Source organism: Gymnoscopelus braueri (genome assembly GCF_963280865.1).
Source record: "Gymnoscopelus braueri genome assembly, chromosome: 19".
NCBI lineage: Eukaryota > Metazoa > Chordata > Actinopteri > Myctophiformes > Myctophidae > Gymnoscopelus > Gymnoscopelus braueri.
The window spans coordinates 16,752,606-16,776,510 of record NC_137621.1 but is presented as its reverse complement, the minus strand read 5'-3'; the positions used below and the strand labels follow the sequence as shown (position 1 = coordinate 16,776,510).

General features: G+C 39.9%; 1 protein-coding gene across 1 annotated transcript in view; it reads left to right on the top strand.

The window, feature by feature from the left end:
- LOC308074684 (ryanodine receptor 3) overlaps nucleotides 1–23,905 on the top strand; it is a gene marked incomplete at its 5' end in the record, with an annotated part of 322,999 nt that overhangs the window by 266,550 nt on the left and 32,544 nt on the right. Inside the window, 11 exon segments of the mRNA XM_080414190.1 lie at nucleotides 6,912–7,021; nucleotides 9,032–9,083; nucleotides 10,076–10,132; nucleotides 11,199–11,298; nucleotides 11,818–11,897; nucleotides 11,991–12,067; nucleotides 12,673–12,746; nucleotides 17,315–17,332; nucleotides 19,168–19,248; nucleotides 21,630–21,718; nucleotides 23,078–23,206. Coding sequence (XP_080270316.1) covers nucleotides 6,912–7,021; nucleotides 9,032–9,083; nucleotides 10,076–10,132; nucleotides 11,199–11,298; nucleotides 11,818–11,897; nucleotides 11,991–12,067; nucleotides 12,673–12,746; nucleotides 17,315–17,332; nucleotides 19,168–19,248; nucleotides 21,630–21,718; nucleotides 23,078–23,206 — 867 coding nt within the window.

The window sequence follows — 23,905 nt, the reverse complement described above, 5'->3', positions numbered from 1 at the left end:
TTTCAGTATTTTTTATAGTAGTATTTATATGGTATTAGAATGGGTCAAACTAGCAACAGAATACATGTTCAGAAGCATCTTCCATAATGGTCTTGGATCTTTCATAAAAGCAAATGCCAAAGCCTCAATCTGCAATTTCATAAGAAAAACAGCAAAATCATAAGTTTAGAATGCTATCTAAACATCGTAATTCTACATATTGATAGTTCTTTAGAAACACAGCACTAGTGTGTACGTTTCACGCTGTGTCACAAAATCACAGTTTGGAACTTGACTTGGCCTAACAAAACACTCCAGTCCGTCGTGAGATTTGTCTTTGCTTTAATCCCATGCACATTGCCATTAAAAGTGCTTAAATATTACGGTACCCACCGAGAGCACTGCCAGTCATCCCATCGTGTGCACCAACTGTACAGTGTGCCCGCCTCGGGCAACGCATGGCATCGCACTCCTCTGATGTCAGTGCTAAGTGTTTGGTGTGGTTCTGTACTCTGTAGCCTTAGCGCTGCGCCTGAAATGTATAGCCTACAGAAGCCGTTCAATCTTTCTTAACCACATGACCCCTAAAGCCTGGTTTCCACAATGCTCTGTGTGATATCCGTGGAATATACGCATTATTCCCTCTAGCGTTCAGCGCAAGGAAATGCATTCATTTTACGGATGAAGCGGAAGCGATCATTTGTAATGAATAGAAAGTGCAACTGAGTGCACCCAGAAAAGCAAATCAAATGTGTTTGATGTTTGTTATTACACACAGTCAAGGAACTGAATCAAAGGAAATAGCATCTTCTGCTTGATTCCTGGAACACATGCTTATGAGCTCTTGAAATCTGTTACAAAAAGTTACAAAAGTTACAAAAAGTTTAACATACTCGAGAAAAATGCCGCACAGGAAAAAAACAACTAACAGAACGAGGACATCGGAGATCATGGAGGTTCCCATAGAAATGAATGGACTAAAGGCAATGGACCCTTCGCTAAACCCCACCCCAAAAGCGATTGTGCAATGCCATCTTAGCAACCGTTGTTAGCCTGGCATAGGTCTGGCAAGCTTTCGTCACCTGCCATAGCTGTCAATGTTATTTCACCCTCACACACACAATCATTTGCAACATAATAGCAAGAATAGGAATACCACGATAACGCAATGGTGACTATGAACCACGTACCCAAACCGGTTGGAGGCTGCTTTTCCCAAGCTGAAATCTGCACTTAAACTGCAAGGCTGCATGGCTGTGTTGTTGAACCATATGAACACATACACAGCTTAAGGTCAGGAAAGTTACACGACTCACTCGCCCAGGTGGTGTCAATAATAGGCTACTAATCACCGTAATCGTAACAAAATTCAGAATCACAGCGCTGCCTGTTTCGGATTCCGCACGTTAAAGTATATTAATTCATTTGTTCGTCTATTTATTAACTGCTACTGCAGTCTTACCCTGCGGTACATGAAAACTCCTCTTACATTCATGGATCAACTTCAACCTGGTGTTTGCACTTTCTCCATTTACGGTCCGTACATCTATATAAACGTTTTCAAATATAAAGTGCTTACCCCATCGCCACGGATGTTACAATTATGCACGGGACTCTCAAAAGTACCCGTATATTCTGTATTGTTCAATAAAAAGCATTTTAATCCGATCAGTGGCCATTTTCTCATAATGTATTAGAGTGCAATACACCCACCAACAGATAGGGTCGCTCAGTTGAAAGCATATGGAGAAAATGGCCACCGATCAGATTAAAATGCTTTTTATTGAACAATACAGATGATACAGGTACTTTTGAGAGCCCGTACATAAATGTAACATCGGTGGCCATGGGATAAGCACTTTATATTTGAAATATGAACGTTTATGTAGATGTACGGGCCATAAACGGAGAAAGACCAGGTTGAAGCTTTGTGTATCCATGGCTCTCTAACATTTCCCATGTTTTTAGTTTATTGAAATAATGTCATGCACATTTGTTCAGTGCATAGCCTACTGCAGGCCTTGTTGACTAGATTTAGAAGAGATTTTGAAGCTCTTGCTCCTGAAATGATCGATTATTTTTAAGGGGAAAAGCCATCATTTAACATGCAAGTCAATGGGTGAGAAGCAGAGCTTGCCAGGCGCTGCCAGGCCTGGGTGTGACTAACTTCGCACCACCAGTCACAGAGTGGAGTGGGTGGGGCTTTTCGAAGGGTCCATTACGGACACCATGCAAAGCTCAGTGGAAACCAGACATAACGTCGCTATTCTGGGGTGAACATTCGGTGAAAATATATATGTAATAAGGAGAAGGTCTATTGGGACACTGGTCAACTAAGTATAAAGGTTTTAAGTGGCTAATTCTGACAGTCATGTAATTTTGAGGCATTTGTTGTTGTTGTGAAAGCAGTACTGTAGCAATGCAGTGCCTATACTGTATAGTGGTGCAGTGTAGAGCTGCTTTCCTCACATTAAACATTAAAATAAATGGTTATTGATCCTGGGGGGGGGGGGATTCAGGTGTCATCGCAGCAACAGCAGTAAAAGTGAAACTCTTTTAGTAATAGATAAAAGTCAGAGTCAAGGACCAAATCAAGATAGATAAAAACAAAACAGGGTCTAATACCGCCGTGGATCTCGGATGTCATGTGGAACAGCCTTTGACGTCAGTACTACTATGACATCGGTACTTTACTATACCACAAGAAATTCGGCACACACACACACACACACACACACACACACACACACACGCACACACACACAGAGAGAGAGCATCTTCTAGACACTAGACAGTTCGCCCTACACTGTCGGAGCCACAGCGTACACATTTTTTAATAAAGATTAAATAAAATAGTTACTATACGAGACATCTGTACTGGGTCTCTGAATGAATATACAGCATTGTGTTAACAGGCCTTCAACAGTGACTATCTGGGTAATACACAGTACTGTATGTACAGTACAGTCTATCAACAGTCTGTCAACAATGTATATGAGTGAATACAGGTCTTAGCAGTTCCAGTTAAAAGGCATCTTATCTGTCACGATTGCCTGTTAACCACGTGAACCCTAGCGTGTTTTTAGTTTTTTGGGGGGGTAAATTAACACATTGATTGCCTAGATCGAGTTAACTCGTTTTTAGAATCCATCGCTTGATTGCCTAGATCGAGTTAACTCGTTTTTAAGAAGAAAAAAAAAAATTCAATTTTTTTTAATTTCACCCAAAGACCAAGGAGATATGATTTGTTGAAGATCTAGACTCCTATCCACTTCCTTGTTAACTTAAATCTTAAAAATGTTGTATCTCAGCTCCTGAGTACTTTTTTTTTTCAATGTAAAAACCCTGGCATGAAACTGCAAAAATTCTGAAATAATTCTGTCAATCAATGTGTTAACGCCCTATTCGATCATAGCACAGCGTCACACAAAAGCAGCAGATCCTCAAGCTCAAAATGCGGTGCGAAGCGATGCGTTTTTTAGATCTGCTTTAGCTTCCTTTGAATATGAATCCTGACAGTAACAGTTGTGTACATGTGAAGTTTCCACCCCGACATAGACGATTATGGTTTAAGTGATTAAGGATAACATCACAAGAATTAGTCTTATATCCCATTCTATATCCCATGAGAAACCATGGCACTGTACACAAATCAATAAAAACATATTACAGCCTTGAATGAAAGTAAATGGGTGGGAAATAGCCTGGCTCCTGAATAGCTATAGCCACACCCATCTAAAACTATGTATTATTCTGAAGTGAAACTAAATGGAAATTCAGGCTAGAGTGTCAGGCTAGGTGGGAAATGCTATTGTACAACCTGAAACAGTAGACTGTCGAACAATAAGTGCCGTCATTATTATTGGAGTTGACTTCTTATTAACCACTTTCAACCTGATGTCACTTTTTGGCCATGTCATTATTGGCAACAATTTCCAAACATTTTCACAGAATTTCACGATTTCTTTTTAAATGGTCATGATAAGCGACACATTGTGACCTCGTAGACGTAGCTGTTTTATTTTTCCCCCTCGCAAATGTTAATAGGGCTTAATTACTGTAAGTAATTAAAACAGACTATGGTATGAACTGGGCTCATGGAGGCTCATGCTTAAAGCCATTGTCCTTCCTTGTGTTGCTGCTGAACACGTGCCCTGACACCCTGTCCTGTCACCTGGCTGGCCTGGCCTGTAGCTGTGTGAAAGTGTGACAGTGTGTGTGGACCAGTGTTAATTTTGACAGCATTTTTAGTTTTATTTAGTCATAGTCTTTTGAATAACATTTAATTTAGTATATAGTCTTATTTTAGTAATCTGAAAAGTTTTAGTGTAGTTTTAGTTGACTACATAACATAAGATCGTAGTCAACTAAATCTACAGTTGATTTAGTCGACAATAATGTATTTTGGCGGGCCTTGATGGTTTCGTAATGGCTGATTTTGGTTGCATGCTGAAAATAGCCAATCTACAACCTCACAACACGTTGCAGCGCGACGCGTTGTGAGCTTGTAGATCTGCTATTTTCAGAGCGCAACACCAGAGCGCAACCAAACATAAAATGGCTTGTCTTTTAGTTCTACTGGATCTCTTCACCACTAGCCCCTCCCTAACATTTTAGTCTAATTTTTATTTATTGACTGTTTTAGTCATCATAGCTTTGCTTTTATTTTATTCGTCATAGTTTTAGTCGACAAAATTAACACTGGTGTGGACAGTACTGTGTACAGCAGGGGTTCTCAAAATGTTTTACTTTCAAGGACTCCCCAGTTTGCCCCAGGATTAGGCCACAGACAGACCCCCATAACAGAGTATATAAATGGAACCGAATGGACCCATTTGGTTGCATTTGTACACTCTGAGAGTTACAGACCTGTAAGGGTCTATTTGGTTCCTATCCACCTGGGGACCCCCTGGAACCTTCTCAAGGACCCCACCTTGAGAACCACTGGCGTACTCTGTGTGTGTGTGTGTGTGTGTGTGTGTGTGTGTGTGTGTGTGTGTGTGTGTGTGTGTGCGTGTGCGTGCGTGCGTGTACTCATTAAAGTTTTTCCACCTGTTCTTGTGGTGTATGTATGTAGGGCCCTGTTAAAATATGTTTCATTGTCACTGTGCAATAATGCATTCTATTGACATGCACAATGTGAGACATATTTATTTGCACAGGCATGGTTATTTGATATTCTATTGTTTTGTTTTCAGAATTATTTTTCTTTTCTTTCTTTTACCTTTATTTATTCAGGGAAACCCATTGAGAGCAAGCTCTCTTTTTCAAGGACGCCCTGATAACAAACATTTGAATCACATTACAATGTCACAACTTTGACAATAAAGAAAAAAAGAAAAGCAGAAGCATAAAACAACATTAAAATAATCGCAAAATGCTGTGAATCAGACAATACAATGACTCATAATATGGTCTATTAATATAACCAATGTAAAGGGTTTTGTACAGACAGCACTTCCTTGTGTCTAACCAGTCTGGGACATGTTAGATTTGGGGGGGGGGGGGGGGGAATGCTTTACAAACCTGTTAACATTCTCCGTGAATGAAACGAGTGTTGTGATTGGTCAAAGAAGATAGCCAAATCTAACGTGTCCCAGATTGGTTAGACACAAGGACGCGCTGTCAGTACAAAACCCTTTACATTGGTTAATAAATGCGGGAAGTTGTATTATTAGACCATATTATGAGTCATTCTGAAAACAAAACAATAGAATATCAAATAACCATGCCTCTGCAAAAATAAATATGTCTCACATTGTTACAAATCTCAATAGAATGCACTATGGCACAGTGACACTGAAACGTATTTTAACAGGGCCCTCACATGTATTGTCTGCATGCTATGTACTTTGTATCCTACTGCTAACCCACTCTATTACAATCCCCTCCCCCCAAGGTAAGTGAAGCACAATAAAGTGGCCTTTCAATTAAACACGGATACACTGTCCCCAACAGCGCAGATTCCTTATTTGACTTACTTTTTTTGTGTGGGAGGGAGATTTGAGATTTGATGCAGCAGTCTGCTTCACCCATTTAAACCTGAGGCCGATACTAAAAAAAAACGCCTTCTAAATCCTGACCTGAGGTTTTCTGAAAAAAAGTAAAAAAAAATGTATGTTGCTATATACTGTACATCGCAACAACCACCCCAAAAAAGGGGTTCCCGGATTTAAAGGTATAGTTACGTACAGTATAGGGGTTTCCGGTCTAAATGGGTTAACCCATTCTAACCGGGAACGCATCTGTGTAAACCACTTAAACCAGTATTTTATACTTAGGGCTATTCAAAAATAGCAGATATACAAGCTCATAGCGCGGCACCGAGTGCCGCGCTATGAGCTTGTAGATCTGCTATTTTTTGAAAAAACTTGAAAATGCGTATCTTTGAATATATATTGTTTTAAAGCGAAAATCTTTAACTAAAATCTTTGCTTCCTGGGGGGTCCCTGGAACAAAATATTTTGAGGTGGGGGTCCGCGGCCAAATACATATAATTTTTGGGGGCCCTTGACATGAAAAAGATTGAGAACCACTGACACAGAAACATAGGTTTTTCACAAAACTGTTAAGATTTAGAAGAGACATTAGTAAGAATCGGCCTCAGGTCTTCGCTGCCTTAGTTCTTAATTGCTCTGGGCTTTCACATTATCGTTGCTGTCGTCCTACTTGAGTCACACAAAAGCATCAAAAGTAGCAGATCCGCAAGATCTGCTACTTTTGCTGTTTTTGAACTTGAATCCTGAAAAGTATTAAACAGTTTTGGACATAATGAGACAGAGACGATGTGACATGTCACTGTGACTCTGAAGTGCTCCGCTAGTGTGTAATAGTTTTCCGTCGAGCATTGCATGGAGCATCCTGGGAGGGTGATTGGCTGTGTGATTGCTGTGTGCATGCACGCGTCGCTCACTGGTTTGGTTGTTGCCTAGAAAACGCAGCCCAAAGCCGAGGAAGAGGAGGAGGTGGAGGTGGACAAACAGCCGGATCCTCTCCATCAGCTCATTTTACATTTCAGCCACAACGCTCTCACAGAGTGCAGGTAAACGCACGCACGCACAAGCACATGCATATGCACACGCACACGCACACACACATTTGTATTATTATACTTGTGAGGACTTTTTGGCATCAAAACAAAAATATGCGACCACTCCGACCAGGGAAATTGTCCGCACAATGTATATTTAGAAAATTCTAATACATTGTGTGGGGAAATTTGGCCCTCACAATTATAGTAACACGCACACACACGCACACGCACACACACACACACACACACACACACACACACACACACACACACACACACACACACACACACACACACACACTGCTGTGCGCTTGGCACCGATAGCGTCCCATCTGTGCCTGTGTAATTTTTCTGGACATGAACCTTGGCTGATAAACTGTCGCATTAAACTAACATTTCATTGTGCACCAGGAGACACATGACACACGAGCACTCTGAATAGTTTCCTGATTGCCTGCTGGTATACTACTGTATACGGTCGATTATAAATGCCGGAAATGCAATTGCTTCTCCGTTGCTTGCTTAATTCAGTGTTTCCCAAAGCCTGAGATGGGACCCGTTTTTGGGTCGTGGACCCAATTTTTATGGGTTGTGAGTAAATTTCAACATTTTCTTTTATTTCTTTTAAACAAATAAAAAGAAAAAAGAAAAAAAAACATTATTTCAAAAACATTTTAAATGTCTATTTTTTTAAATCGGGCTTAAAGTTATTAATTCAATGTACAATTAAATATTTTGGCATTTAGCAGATATGCTCTTAATCCAGAGCGATTTACAGTAAGCATTGTAAACATATCAAATGCATAGATATAGAGACAGTGCAGTGCCTCAGTGGGATCGTAGGTAAACCAAGAACCTAGCATCTGTCTTAAACGATGATACAATGACAATGATATCAAAACATAAATAATCTCCACATTGAAACTATACAAACTATAGGATGCCAGGTCAACAAATGAACCTGGTATCTGTCTACATAACTATAATATATAATAATCTAAATGACATTTTAACCTTTGCATAAGACTGCATGGTTGTCAAGGCTAGGTCAAATGCTACGGTGCTAAGGTGGAGTCTGAAGAGGTGAGTCTTCAGATGTAAATGTATTTCTGTAGTGGTGTAAAGTAACATTTAAAGTACATTTTCTCAACTATTGTACTTTAGTACAATTTTGAGGTATTTTTGGGCCGTGTAGCCGCCCCTATAAGTGGGGTTGGGACACCTCATTAATCACCCTTCGCTGTACTGTGATTGGCTCATTAGTACACCCCTAGCTGTACTGTGATTGGCTGACTCTATTGGCTGACTCTATTCAGCACTGTGATTGGATAGCGAGACACATGATGACATTAATAACCTATAAATAGGACTATGCACTTCAAAAAATCCATATATTTTTTTAAGTGAGCTTCCATCACTATGATGACCACTGTGATGACCACACCGCCCACTTCACACTGTGTGTGATTTTTTATTTACTTTACTGGAGTATTTTCAATTTATTTTCTGTACTTTTATTTTACTCCACTACATCGCAGAGGCAAATATTATACTTTTACTCCACTACAATTATTTGAAAACTTTATAGTTACTAGATACTTTGTAGATTTTGAGGATTATTACAAAACATACACCTACCTTCAGCCCAATATACATTTACATATCTACAAGCTCACAATGAGCTTGTAGATCTGCTATTTTCAAAAGATTTGTATACATTTTGGAAACTTGTGAAATGGGACATTCTGCATAATGAGTACTTTCTACTTTTGTTACTTTAAGTACATTTTGATACTAATCCTTTCGTACATTTACAAAAAAAAATGTTCCGGACTATTTCTACATTGTGGTATTGATACTTTTACGTACTGTAAGTACAACATGTGAGTACTTTTTCCGCCACTGTATTTGGGTCGTGGGGGTTACAATAAAAATAACTTTTGGATCGTTTGCTGAATATTGTGTCTCCTGCCGTACAGGATTAACAACCAAATCATTTGTCTTTTTTTCTTTATTTAGTTCCTTAGAGGAAGATCCTTTATACATTGCCTATGCAGACATGATGGCAAAGGTACTTTATTTTAACTTCCCTAATCTGTTGATGTTGGAAAAAATATGAACTGTTTCACCACATTTTAAAGAGATAGTTCACCCAAAAAAAAAAAACTTTTTTTTCTATCTACTATTCAAGTCTCCATGGGGTGACTAATCGATAGAAAAAAAGTCATTTTGGGGGTGAACTATCCCTTTAATATTGTCTACTACGTACTACTACGTCTTTACTTTTAGTTTTTTTGTCCCAGAGTTGTGTGGAATGGCCCTTTACTCTGGGAGTTATCTGGATTCAGGGTTCCACTTGAAAATCTTGAAAGCGGTTTGCGGCCATGATCTGACCCCTTAACACGGCAGCCGTGTTAAGGGGTCAGATGAGTGGGCCGTGTGTGTATTTTCACCGAACATTTTTCAGAGTGTATTTTAATCCATTCAACCCGGGAACACATAATGTCATTTTAGATTTTTTTTTAGCTATAGCCATTATTTTACACGTTGGGCTATTTCTACAAATCGTGCAAATCTTTGAATGTATATGTTTTTAAAAAGCGTTTTTTTTTCTTTTTACTCAAATCTTTGTTTCTGGGGGATTCTACAGTTTAAAAAAAAACTAAAACATATGTTGCTATAATATCAGTGGTTCTCAAACTTTTTCATGTGAAGGACCACCCAAAATGTATGTATTTGGCCGTCGAACCCCATCTTAAAATATTTTGTTCCAGAGACCCCCCCCCCTCCTAGAATCAAAGATTTGAGTTACAAATGTTTACACATTTTCAAGATTTTTCAAAAATAGCAGATCTACAAGCTCATGAGATTGTATGTCTGTTATTTTTTAATAGCCAAAGAAATCTAATTTTGAATGGGTTAACGATCAATCAAAAAGACTATGCAGGCATGATGACATGGTGACTATAATCTTGTTGATGTTGAAAACATGTATTGTTTCATCACATTTTAAGATGAATATCTTCTGCTTTCCCCCCCCCCCCTTTTCTTTTTTTCTCCCAGAGTTGTGCGGAAGGCGAGGAAGAGGAAGACGAGGAAGGGAAAGAGAAAACATTTGAGGTGCTAATGCTGCCGCAGCCACACAGGCCGCGATCCCCCCAAAATAATCATGTTTGAACTGGGGACCCCCCCAACATAATCATATTTGAACCGGGGACCCCCCAAAATAACCATGTTTTTACTTAAGTAAAAGTAGCAGTACCACAATATAGAAATACGTACAAAATAGAGTGGCTAAGTGGCTAACGCATATTTCGTATTAATAATATAAATCTGCAAAGTACAGTGACTAGTAACTATGGCTGTCAAATAGTTGTAGTGGAGTAAAAAGTACAATATTTGCCTCTAAGATGTAGTGGAATAGAATCATAAAGTAATGGAAATAGTCAAATAAAGTGAAAGTTCCTTAAAATTGTACTACTGTATGTAACTGTTTTTTTAAATGAATAAAATGTAATTGTGTCTTATCGGTATGGTAGAGTATGTTAATACAATATAACTTGTACAATTGGGGTGGTTGTATTTTGTCTCCCTGCTCGTCTATTGAGACATTTAGATTGTGTCAAAGGTCATGTCTCATCTAGACACAGGATCCGACACAATGTTTTGCCTGATGGTCAAGATTCTATTTCTCCCCTGAGCAAGCAGGCAGGCTCTATTAGCTCAATGGTAAAAATGTCAGCACTTGTGCAGGAAACCGGGTTCAAAGCACATTCACACACACACACACACACACACACACACACACACACCCCCACACACACACACACACACACACACACACACACACACACACACACACACACACACACTCTGTTCTCTTTGTTTATGATGCCAAGTGCAATATAGGCTATTGGGCAAGTGCAATATTGTACCTAGTGGATGGTTTCCCCGTGGTCCCCCCTTATTTTAATAATTTAATATTTCAAGATGTTTGTCTCTGCCTTTTTTTGCTTTTATTTTAATGTTGTTTTATGCTTTTGCTTTTCTTTTTTGTTGCTTTATTGTTAAATTAGTTGCACTTTCTCTGTAATTGTGTTCATGCCCTGTAAAGCACTTTGAGCTGCATTTCATGTCATGAAAGGTGCTGTGCTAATAAAGTTTATTATTCATTACTATTATATAGGAAAAGGAGATGGAGAAACAGAAGACTCTCTACCAGCAGGCCAGACTTCACGACCGCGGAGCTGCAGAGATGTCGCTGCAGATGATCAGCGCCAGCAAGGGTACGGCGGCTCAATGTCGGCTTTCTCTGCACAGCTCTTAACACGTTCAATCCGGGAACGCATCGCTGTCATTTTAGATTTATTTTGGCTATAAAAAAATAGCAGATATACAAGACACCGAGTGCCGCGCTACGAGCTTGTATATCTGTTTTTTATTTTATTTAATTTTTAAATATATATATTATTAAAGGGAGCATTTGTAACTCAAATCTTTGCTTCTGGGGGTCCCTGTTACAAAATATTTTGAGATGGGGGTCCGCGGCCAAATACATATAATTTTGGTGCTTTGGTCCTTGACATGAAAAGATTTGAGTTAAAAATGTTTGCTTTTAAAAAGTATGTATTTAAAAAATATTTGCATAAACTTTCACGATTTTTTCAAAAATCAAAAAATGACACAGATGCGTTCCCGGTCTTACTGGGTTAAGACCGGGAACGCATCTGTGTCACCACTGTAACCTTTATCTTATACTTTGGCTATTCAAAAATAGCAGATATTCCTTTTGTCGTGTCTTCCAGGTCGACTTGATCCAATGGTGACCTTCACCCTGAAACTGGGCATCTCCATTCTCAACGGCGGGAACATACTGGTCCAGCAGGTACACACACACACACTGTGTTTGGTGGAACACATTCATTCAACATAATTGATGGTTTGCATTGCATTACTAACACACTTGCATTTTGTGCAGAAAATGCTGGATTATCTGAAGGAGAAAAGAGACGTTGGTTTCTTCAAGAGTTTGTCAGGCCTGATGATGTCTTGCAGGTAATGGAGGGGACCGGCGCTGCACCCAGCTAATACACCTACTTTACATATATACAGGGCCGTCAATTAGGTATGGCAAGGTATGGCAAGGTGCCACTAAAAAAAATGATAGTAGCCTAAGACCATTGTGTTTGTATTGTGTTATAGGTATAATGCATAGTTTTCAATGCATTTCGGGGGTTTTGGGGGACCCCTCAAAATAAATTCGGCCACGCGGCTTTGCCGAGCGCCCAGGATAGGAGTCCCTTATTTTAATCTCTGGGAGTTGGCAACCCAAACCTTGCCATACCTTAGTTTTTGCTGAACTGACGCCACTGCATATGTACAGTCAACCTGACTCCGCCAGATGGGGGCGGTATCTGCGTGTTTTGAACCAATCAGCGGTGGCTAGTTGTATGTTTGTTTTGTAATCATAAACAAAATCTACAAAGTAACTAGTAACTACAGTTTTCAAATACATGTAAAGGAGTGAAAGTACAATATTTGGATCCGAGATTTAGTGGAGTAGAAGTAAAAGTATTGGAAAGTCTAAATTGCATACAGCATGCTATTATACAACACAGCATCCAGGTGACATGACGTCCTGTGTGTCCTCTCTCTGTCAGTGTCCTGGATCTAAATGCATTTGAAAGGCAGAACAAAGCAGAGGGTCTGGGCATGGTGACAGAAGAAGGCTCAGGTAAGTGACAGGAGGACAAGACCGGGGACATTGTCCATCCTTGATTCCGTCCCAGTTGAACACGACAACACCATCAATCGTCCCCATTTTGTCCTCTTGACTCTTTAGATATAAAGAGGAACAGAGTTGTCTTTTGTTGTGTGCCGTGATAGATAGTCTGCAATGGGTGAATATTAAGCTTTCTAAAGAACGTGAAGTTAATCTATTCAGTTTTTACATGCCGTATGCTAAGCGTTGCTGTGCTAAAATGGAAACATCGATCGTAAAGCTCTGGCAACTTAACTGCTCTGTTGTGATAGAGTGCACTGTTGTGATCGCTAATGTGAGTGTTTATTGATTACGATTGAAGATCAAATGGAGATGAACACATTCTAATGTCTATTAAGGCTTTTGCCCACAACCAGTGGTGGAAGAAGTACTCAGATGTTGGACTTAGCTAAAAGTAGCAATACCACAGTGTAAAAAATACTTTTATTACAAGTAAAGTGTATTCAAAATCTACAAACGTATTGGCATCAAAATATTCTTTAATTAGCAAGAGCAAAAGTACTCGTTATGCGGAATGCTTATTTCAGAATGATATCTTATTGGACTATAATTATTGATAACCAATTATGCCCTATGTTATACTTTGTCTCTTCAAAAATGGCGGATCTACAAGCTCACTTGTTAGCTTATTAGATCTGCTATTTTTGAAACATATGGAAGATTTTTGATCATTAATAATTCATCCTATTAATTCAAAGTACATTTGTCTCTGAGATGTAGTGCAGTATATATATAGATTATCAAGATAGGCCTATGGGAAATACTCAAGTGAAGTAAAAATTGCTTTGAAATTGTACTTAAATACAGTACTTTTTAAGGAGGGAGTCCCCTCCCCACCCCTCCCCGGTCGGTGTAATTCTAGCTCTGGTATCATCTATGAGAAATGACACCCCAACCAAAAATGAGTAAGCCTTGTTGTGACATGTTGTCTCCTCCCACCGGCTAATGATTGGCCCCCATTGCCGCTGTTGTTCTTGAACGAGGCCCGTGATTGGCTCAAAGACACACGGTGCAGCATTAGCCCCACGACCCATCCGCTCTATAAGTTCTCACAGGGGGATTATTCCCACCTCCATGTCACATGTACTGTACTGTATGTCCCCCCATGCGTCACATCATTGTGTACTACAGCACTGGTTCTCAACCTCAGGTCCCGGGACCACCAGGGGTCCAAATGGACCCTTATGGGTCTGTAACTCGAGTTGCACTGATATTCTTTTGGTTGAAACGAAAAGTTTTTTTTGTTAAAAAGTTAAGGCTCTATATTCGGATAGCGATCACTACTATAGAGTGTTTGTTCAATAACAGCGGTCTCCCCATCTATCCAGCTCTTTAATAAACTGAAAATACATTTTCAGGTGGGTTGCCAATTTCAGCCAATCAGGAGAGAGTACCCATTTTATCAGCTTAACTTTTATAGTGTTCCTCTTCCAATTATGTCTGCTCACTTCTGTGTGTCATCACTTCCAATTTCACTTGTTTATCCTGTGTCATGGATGAGTTCTCTCTCAACCTGAAAATGCATTTTCTGTTTGATAAAGCGCTGGAGAGACAGGGAGACCCCTGTTACTGAACAAACACTGTAGCAATGATTACTATCAGAATATCAATCTATTTAACAAAAATACTAATCACTTACTTAAAGGGCAAGACCACTTTGGTAGAAGTTTGGGTCGTGTAGTTACCTTGCCACGATGTAACAACAAAGGTGGGCAAGAAATCAAAAATAATTTCTCCATTGATTAGAAATTGATCATTTAAAATATGCTCCTCGTTGACTTACATTGTACAGTGAAGAGGCTCTGGAGGAGCTCTTTTAAGCCCGTAAATGAACGCAAACAAAGCTGATTGACAGTAGCCTATAGAACACACCAAACCCAGTAGGCTACTGTTTTTTTTTTTTTTACCCGGACTGGATCCGCGGATCCGGATCTTCAAATAGTAAAATCAGTTGACATTTTTATTAAAAAAAATCACACCCTGTGTGAAGTGGGCGGTGTCTTGCTAGCTAATCACAATACTGAATGGAGTCAACCAATCATGTACAAAAGATAAATACATTTATTTAAACACTCTTTATGATGGACGAAACCATAACTTTAAAAAAACAAATTTATGTTTTTTTTTAAAGTTATGGTTTCTTATATAGGGCTATGCACATGTGTCATGTGACACTGGCCAATCACAGTCCTGAATAGATTGTGATTGGCCAATCACAGCGCAGGATAATTGTACAAATTTCCAAACCTCACTTATAGGGGCGGTTTCACTGCCCAAGATAATTGTACAAATTTCCAAACCTCACTTATAGGGGCGGTTTCACCGCCCAAAAACAAAACAGTACTGCGTTTTATGATCTTCTATACTGTCTGAATCAGCTTTGTCCACGTTCGTTTACGGGTTAAAAGGGCTCCTCCAGAGCGGTTTTGCTGTGCAATATTATAAGTCAATGTGGAGCATACGTTAAATTATCAATTTCTAGTCAATGGAGAAATTATTTTGTATTTCCTGCCCACCTTTGGAGGAGTTGCATCATGGCAAGGTAACTACACAACCCAAACCTCTACCAAAGTGGTCTTGCCCTTTAAATTGGGCGCCCACAGATAACATTTGGTATCAAACGGGGGTCTGTGGCCCTATAATGCATATCAAACTGGTGGTCCTTGGAATGAAAAAGGTTGAGAATCATGTGCTGCAGTAAGCCAGCGTGTGTGTGTGTGTGCGCGCGTGACGTGAGCATTCTCCATCATGCAGGCCAGCCTGTGTGTGTGTGCTACTGTATGTGTCAGTCCTGTCCTGTCCTGTCCAGGCCCTGTCTGTCACTGCAAAACCAAACCAAAAAAAAGGACACACTCGCAGCTATGTCCACATGATGACAGCATGTTTCAGAGAGTATGCTATTTGCTCCGACGGGGTGCACTGCATACAGCAGTGGTCCTCAAACTTGTTCATGTCAACGACCCCCAAATTGACACTTATTAGCCCGCGGACCCCCATTTGAAAAGATATGCCAGGGACCCCCATAAGAGAAGATTTTTACGGCTCTAGCAGTGATATTTAACCATTTTAAATGTCAAGGACTCCCCAGTTTGACAGGAATTAGACTACGGACCCCCATTTAATGGCAGTTCTATTTCTGGGACCCCAATTTATATTGTAAAAGCAATGTTAATCAAACTCAAGAGAGTGTACAAATGGAACCAAATGGGTCCATTTGGTTCCATTTGTACACTCCCTTGAGTTACAGACCCATACGGGTCCATTTGGTTCCTAACTATCATTTTAGCTGGGGACCCCCTGGAACTCCCCCAAGGACCCCACTTTGAGAACCAATGGCATACATTAGGATCCGATGGATCCTTACATGGATCCATACAGTATGCGGATACGTTCCGGCCCATCGTCACTTTCGGGCTGAAACCTTGCGTGTCCAAAAGCGTTCAGTAAAATGGAAAAACAGGGTATAGGGCTCATGGCACGATGACACATTTAAGTTGACGATTAATTGTCTCACTAATAATTGTGATTAACGATTTAAACGTGTTTTTGGCATTGAACATTGGAAAGTATGAATAAAAAAATACATTTCTGTTTGCCGTTTAGGCTTCGTTATAAAAAGATTGCACAGGGAAGTAACTGTTTCAAATAACTGAAATATACAAAGAAATTACTCACATTTATTAATTGTATTCAAAAAAGGAAAAAAAGAGGCCCTGATCTACAAGCTTTGTGACGCGTTGTAACATTTTTCAACATGGAAACGATTATGACAAAATAATCGCGACTATCTCGAATAATTGCGATTAGGCGATTATGTAATAATTGCGACAGGCCTACCAATGGGTCCAATGTAGTTAAGCTGTTGATAATACATAAATATTTATAAAAACCCACAGGCAGACTTTCAGTCTGGTGTCCCTATATCTTAGGTGAACATCTTATAGGATAGGTGAACAAAAATCTAACTCTACAAGCATCACAACGCCTTCGCCTTGCATCGCGATACGTTGTGAGCTTGATAGGCTATTTTGACCATTGTTGTGCAACACTGTATTTACCGTCCGGCGAAACATAAAATAGGCTTTTTGATCGATGAAAAAACTATAAACATGAAATGTGGAGATGCAAGGTCTCTGCCTGACAGTGAACGCCATGCATATTCCAACTCATTCTCACCTCATAAACCCAGGCATAAGTGACGGTGACTGTTGGTGCTGTAGCATTCTCTCCTCCAGTCTAAACAGCTGCTTAATTAGCCAGCTGCTTAACGAGTACCTGATGTAGTACACCTGTTAAACGCATGTCAGTGTGCCACGATGATGTTACTGGAACCTATAGGATTATATATAGTGATATGTATTTACACACAACTGTAGAGCTACCTGTCTCTCTTGTTCCTATTTCTTCTGATTGAAACTCAATGTCTTCTCCTTTGCTTATGTCTGCTTTTGTTTGTTTGTTTGTTTGTTTGTTTGTTTGTTTGTTTTCTTCTGGTCATGTTTTTAACTCATCGGTCGCAGTCAACGTGAGTGAGCGGGGTAAATACATGGTTTAGATTCTACTCATTCTTACGCAATGCCACCATCCTGATTGCAAATTCATCCAGTTCCCTGCTCCCCATCCTAACCCTCACAACCTTTCCTCTCCTCCCTCTCTCCCTCTCTCCCTCCCCCTCCCCCTTGTCTTGAATGCGATATCACCCTCTTTAGTGCTCTGGACTGGAGAGAACACATGCATGCTCCTCTCACGTCCAGAACGCTTGTTGAATCCATATAGTCCAGCTGCCCCAAAATGAACTGACAACCTCTGTTTCTTTCTCGCTCCAATACGTTAAGACGTTAATGCTTGTTGTTTGCGTGGGATCTTGTCTATGTCTCTTAAATGTCGACGGTACTAACCACTCCAGTAAGTCTCTGGAAGAAAGCCGCGCTCTAAGAAATTAAAACCCTCACAAAGCTTTGTTTACTGGACACAGCAAAGCTTTGCCCATGTGAAATGTGTTTTTATTCCTCTTTATCAATAATGCCCTGCTGTCATTTTGGACGCGATGCACTGTGTCGCGTCCTGCCAAGCAGTAGCGGTGCACACGGTTTTATGGCACGTATGGCAACCCAGTTATGAAGAAGTAGCAGTTATGCAAGCCATGGTGCCTGAAGAAGGAGCAGTTAGGGGCCGTCTCCACAGAAAGCGTTTTTTTTGGTTTTCTTAGCTGCCAGCGCCTTTCTGCCATGCATTTCTATGGTTAAAGACCCTTTCTGCCAAGCATTTCTATGGTTAAAGACCCTTTCTGCCATGCATTTCTATGGTTAAAGACCCTTTCTGCCATGCATTTCTATGGTTAAAGACCCTTTCTGCCATGCATTTCTATGGTTAAAGACCCTTTCTGCCAAGCATTTCTATGGTTAAAGACCCTTTCTGCCATGCATTTCTATGGTTAAAGGCCCTTTCTGCCATGTATTTCTATGGTTAAAGACCCTTTCTGTCATGCATTTCTATGGTTAAAGACCCTTTCTGTCATGCATTTCTATGGTTAAAGACGGGCTGGAGCGCTCCTCTTCCCACCGTTTTTTTGCTTGAGCGTTCATCGTGCTTCTCGTAAGAAAATAGTTGAACTTTTGGAAGAGGAGTGCCTCTCCTCCATGTCTTTTCCTATGCAGAGGGTTGGAGAGGCGCCTCGCTCAGCGTACAGTACAGTATGTGTAGTGCTCTCTAGACGTGATATCCAAAGCGCTCCGCTGTCGCTCAAAAAAAGAAAAGAAAAGGAGAAAATAAACCACTTTCTGTGAACACTGCTCCTTATCGTTGCTGTCGGGCAGAATACCTCTTATCTCCATATTTGATTTTTTTTTGTGTTCTTTCCTAAATTAACGCCCTACTTGATCATACTACAGCGTCACACAAAAGTATCAAAAGTAGCAGATCTGCAAGCTCGAAACGCGGCTTGCCGAATCTGCTACTTTTGATATTTTGTCGAATTTGAATCCTGAAAAGTCACAGTTTTGGACATAATGAGGTTTCCTGCCAACAGAGACGTTATGCAAGCTCCTGGTCAGTGTTGCCAGATTCTGTGAGAGAAACAAGCAACCAGGTCTAGGAAAACCAGCCCAAAAGAAGCGACTATGGGCCACATGAGCACTTTAACATATACATCAGCTATTTGAAAATAGCAGATCTACAAGCTCACAACGCGTCGCGATGCGACGCGTTGTGAGCTTGTAGATCGGCTATTTTCAAATAAAATTTAATTATAATAAGCAGATCTGGCAACCCTGCTCCTGGTGCCTGATGATGGAATGTTGGGTTTCTGATGTAACTCTGTGGAAAAAAACAAACGTCGGTACCAGTGGTCAATCTGGTCTTCCCTTGCCTGCAGGTTCCAAGGTGCTGCAGAATGATGAGTTTACTAGAGATCTCTTTAGGTTTCTGCAGCTGCTGTGCGAAGGACACAACAATGGTAGGTGGATCACTTCCAGTGGTGGCAATTGTGTTTTACTCAAGTTAAAGTATCAATACTGCAATGTAGAAACACTCTGTTACAAGTAAAAGTCCGGGTAATCAAAATGTACCTGAGTAAAAAAGCATTGGCATCAACATATACATTATGCAGAATGTCCCGTTTCAAAAGTTATCATTATGTCTACAATTTATGAAAAGAAAATAGCAGATCTACAAGCTCACAATGTTGTGAGCTTGTAGATCGGCTATTTTCAAATACGGTAGCCAAGTATATAGGGATGAAGGGGTTAATGCGTGTTTTGTAATTATAATCAAAACCTACAAAGTAACTAGAACTAAAGTTTTCAAATAATTATAGTGGAGTAAAAATTTACAATATTTGCCTCTGAGATGTACAGTATGGAGTTGAAGTAAAAGTACTGAAAATTAGAAATACTCCAGTAAAGTAAAACATCCCTTAAAATTGTACTTAAGTACATTACTTGAGTACATGTACTTAGTTACTTTCCACCCCTGATCACTTCCATGTTTATATTGTAGTCAGTGACTTCTGACTACAAGGTTCTCAAACCTTTTCAGCTCAAGACCTGAAACAGAAATTTGGTGTCTCGTCTCCAGGGATCCAAACTTACTTTACACATAAAAATACCAGATCTACAAGCTCGACGTGTTGTGAGCTTGTAAGATCGGCTATTCTCACTAGCTATTTCTTAAACTTTTTTATTTTAAATGTTATGGATTTGTTAAATTATTTTATTTATTATTTTGGGGGTGAAATTTCAGATTTTTTTTTGTCTTTTTAAATAATAAAAACAAATTGTAGGAAACGAAAAAACGAAAAAAAGGGATATATATAAGTTTCGTATCATTTGGGAAAACTTTTCAGGCTCCATCAGGCTACTGTAATGCTAAGCTGAATGTCTCTAAGCCAGGGGTTCCCAAAATGTGGTTCGGGACTTCCGGGGAGGTCCCCAGATGATTGTTTTCTCACTCAACATTAAACAAACCGACATACAGTATAAGTGTATACAGGGTATGTGGTATCTGAAAACCACAGACTTAAAGGTTTCTATTGCTTTTGTAGTTGCCAACAACGCCATATTGCAGATAAGTTTGTTGTCCCAGAGATGAGAATGAATGGTTGTAGAATGAATTTGAGTCATCACTCCAGTAAGTGAGGTTCCTTTGCTTCCAGTTTATTACATAGTACAGAGTTCCACAGCCAGTTCCACAGCCTGTCGGCCGGGACTGGCACACCCACTAAGTCACATTTTAGTATGGTATATATAGCACATTCAGAGAAAGAGAAGGTACAGGAATGGGTGTGTCAGACTTCAAAGGTGATCCCCCACCCGCCCCGAGACATTTGCAACTGTTTTAGGGCAGGAAGGGGGAATGGGGGGACACATGCTCTCTGTCTCCTGCAGGTAAGACAAAGAAAATGCTAAGAGCACCCACACGCTCAGACAAGCCGGCACCTCTCTCTGACTCAATCCACTTCTTCTGTCTGTATCCTAGTTGTACTGTAGACTTGTGAAGTTAAATAATGCCATAATGTGGATGTTATGTTATTAAATATACTACAGGTATCTTCACATTTCTAAAGTGACAATTTAAGGACTTTTAACTCTCTCAGTGCCAAGCCCCGAGTTTTCTCTGAATACCCTCCCTGCCAGAACGAGAAATCCCGAGTTTTTACTTTTTACTGTGGTCGCGCTATTCTGTTTATTTTTCATGATCACTTTCGCTTTGTGATCATCATGACTCATTGGGTTCCGGTTTCATGACGCAGATTCCGTTTCCGGTTCTCATTTTTTTCCCGCGGTCATTTTTGGCCAGAATAGGGAAAGTCACGGTTTTTCACACGGTATAAAAAACGAACGGAGAGGTCTACTTCTACTCTCTTTGGTCTGGGTGACTAACAGTCATCGTAGTCGTGTATCACATCGTAATTTAGCCCGATCAGCGATTGTCGAAAAAGTTACATCCGGTTTATCACCGGATGTGACGTAAGCCTGTTTGGGAGGGGGCGAGCGATTCAACGAGATGATCAATGTGTCGATTTGCTGCTCTCTACTGGTAGAACTGTCGTATGGGTTTAAAAACCCAATCAGATAATTTATTTGAATGAAAAATTAAAAAACACGCAAATTGCTGGCACTGGGGGAGTACTTTATGAAAATACTCTTGGCAGTGAAAGAGTTCAGACCTTTTTAATACCTTCCCCAGTTCAAATATGATTGTTTTGGGTGGATTGCCGTCTGAAAAATTCGGGAACCCTTGCTCTAAGCCACAATAAAGTCTGTACAAAGTTAAAGTGTCTGTCTGTCTCCTCTCCTGTGGCCAACTCATTGTTTCCCAATTGGTTCCCGTTATCAGACTTCCAGAACTTCCTGAGGACTCAGACAGGGAACACAACGACTGTCAATATCATCATCAGCACTGTGGACTACCTGCTCAGACTCCAGGTGAGGATGTTGGAACACAAAGGTTGTTGGGTTGGGTGTATATATTCCAATCATTCTTAACCTTTTTTAATGTCAAGGGCCCCCTAGTTTGATATGTATTTTGGCCCCCCATTGGGGTCCCATTTTTCATCTCTGGGACCCCAATTAATTTTGCACATAGATTAAATCATACTGTTTTATTGTTCTCCCTTATTTAAATGCCACTGTATTTTTGTCTGTTCCTAAAACAGAGTGTTCTTTTAAGTCTACGTTGTTTAAGTAAGTTTAAACATCTTTGATTGATTGATTGATTGAATATTTATCCTCTATGGTTAAATAACTGCAAAATAATCCAAGCCGGAAGCACGCACATCTCAACAAAGATTCCGCAGGCGCTGAACAAAAAAAATACGTACAATGGAGAAGAAGGGAAGTCCGCGCACTGTTCTGTAGCTCCCAGTAGAACAAGTTTTATTTTAAATAATACTTTTTCTACTGGGAGCTACAGAACAGTGTTGCGGACTTCCCTTTTTCTCCTAAATCAGGGGTCTTCAACGTTTTCAGGCCAAGGACCCCTTAGCCGAGAGAGAGATGAAGCAGGGACCTCCCCCCACTACATATTGTATAAAATTTTGTTGCAGATTAAAAAAATGCATATATTTCTTAGACAGTTTCATAGACTTTGACAGCACTATCATCAGTGTATGTTGGATTAATGTGTATTTTCAGACATTTAACCACTTCAACCATCAATACTTAGTCTGCTCTTTTTCCCCCTCTACATCAAACCTCTTTGCCAAAAATAGCCGATCTACAAGCTCACAACGCCTCGCAGCGCGAGGCGTTGTGAGCTTGTAGATCTGCTATGTGTGGCTAATGTTCCACTCAGAATAGGGACGCTAGGGTTCAAGTGGTTAATGTAAAAAAAAACATGATCCTATCACACAAAGATTTGGCGGCCCTCCTGTAGTAACTCTGAGGACCCCCTAGGGGTCCCGGACCCCCTGTTGAAGACCCTAAATAACTGCAAACCATCCACACACAAAAAAAAGGAAATGCGTTACAGTACCTGTACTGTACACGCATCCCTCGTTAAGAGCACCTGCAATTTGCAACTGGACCTATACAAGTCTTCTAGCTCGCCAAAAGATATTACCCCCCCACTGTTATTCTGTAAATATACTTAGTATAGTAGTATAGTATTGTCTTTATTATGTCTTGATGAATTGAATACATAGGACCACAATGAAAACAAGCCCTCTGGGATTTTTGTGTTATCATTTTAGCATTCATAGGCCTAACTGTACCTCTGTACTTTTTGCAAACTGTTAAAGACGTATTCAGTCACTTAATCAACCCGATAATCAATCGTTCCCCCAGGAATCCATCAGTGATTTCTACTGGTACTACTCTGGTAAGGATGTCATGGATGAAGCGGGACAGAGGAACTTCTCTAAGGCGCTGGCTGTGGCCAAGCAGATCTTCAACTCTCTAACAGAGTATATACAGGTACTGTAGATCTTCAACTCTCTAACAGAGTATATATATACAGGTACTGTAGATCTTCAACTCTCTAACAGAGTATATACAGGTACTGTAGATCTTCAACTCTCTAACAGAGTATATACAGGTACTGTAGATCTTCAACTCTCTAACAGAGTATATACAGGTACTGTACTGTAGATCTTCAACTCTCTAACAGAGTTCATACAGCTCATACAGTAAAGACTCTAACAGAGTATATACAGGTACTCAGTGGTGGAAAGTAACTAAGTACATTTACTTAAGTACTGTACAATTTAGAGGTATTTCTACTTTACTTGAGTATTTCCAATTTCCAATACTTTTACTTCTACTCCACTTCATCCCAGATCCAAATATTGTACTTTTACGCCACTACAATTATTTGAAAACTTTGGTGACTAGTTACTTTGTAGATTTTGATTATTATTATAAAACATACATTACTTCTGCCCTATATACATTTCGGCCATTTGAAAATAGCCGATCTACAAGCTCACTTTAAGTACATTTTGATGCCAATACTTTTGTACTTTTACTCAAGTACAATTTGAATTCCAGACTTTTACTTGTAACAGAGTATTTCTATATTGCAGTATTGATACTTTAAGTAAAACATTTTAGTACTTTTTTCACCACTGAGGCTCATACAGTAAAGACTCTCTAACAGAGTATATACAGGTACTG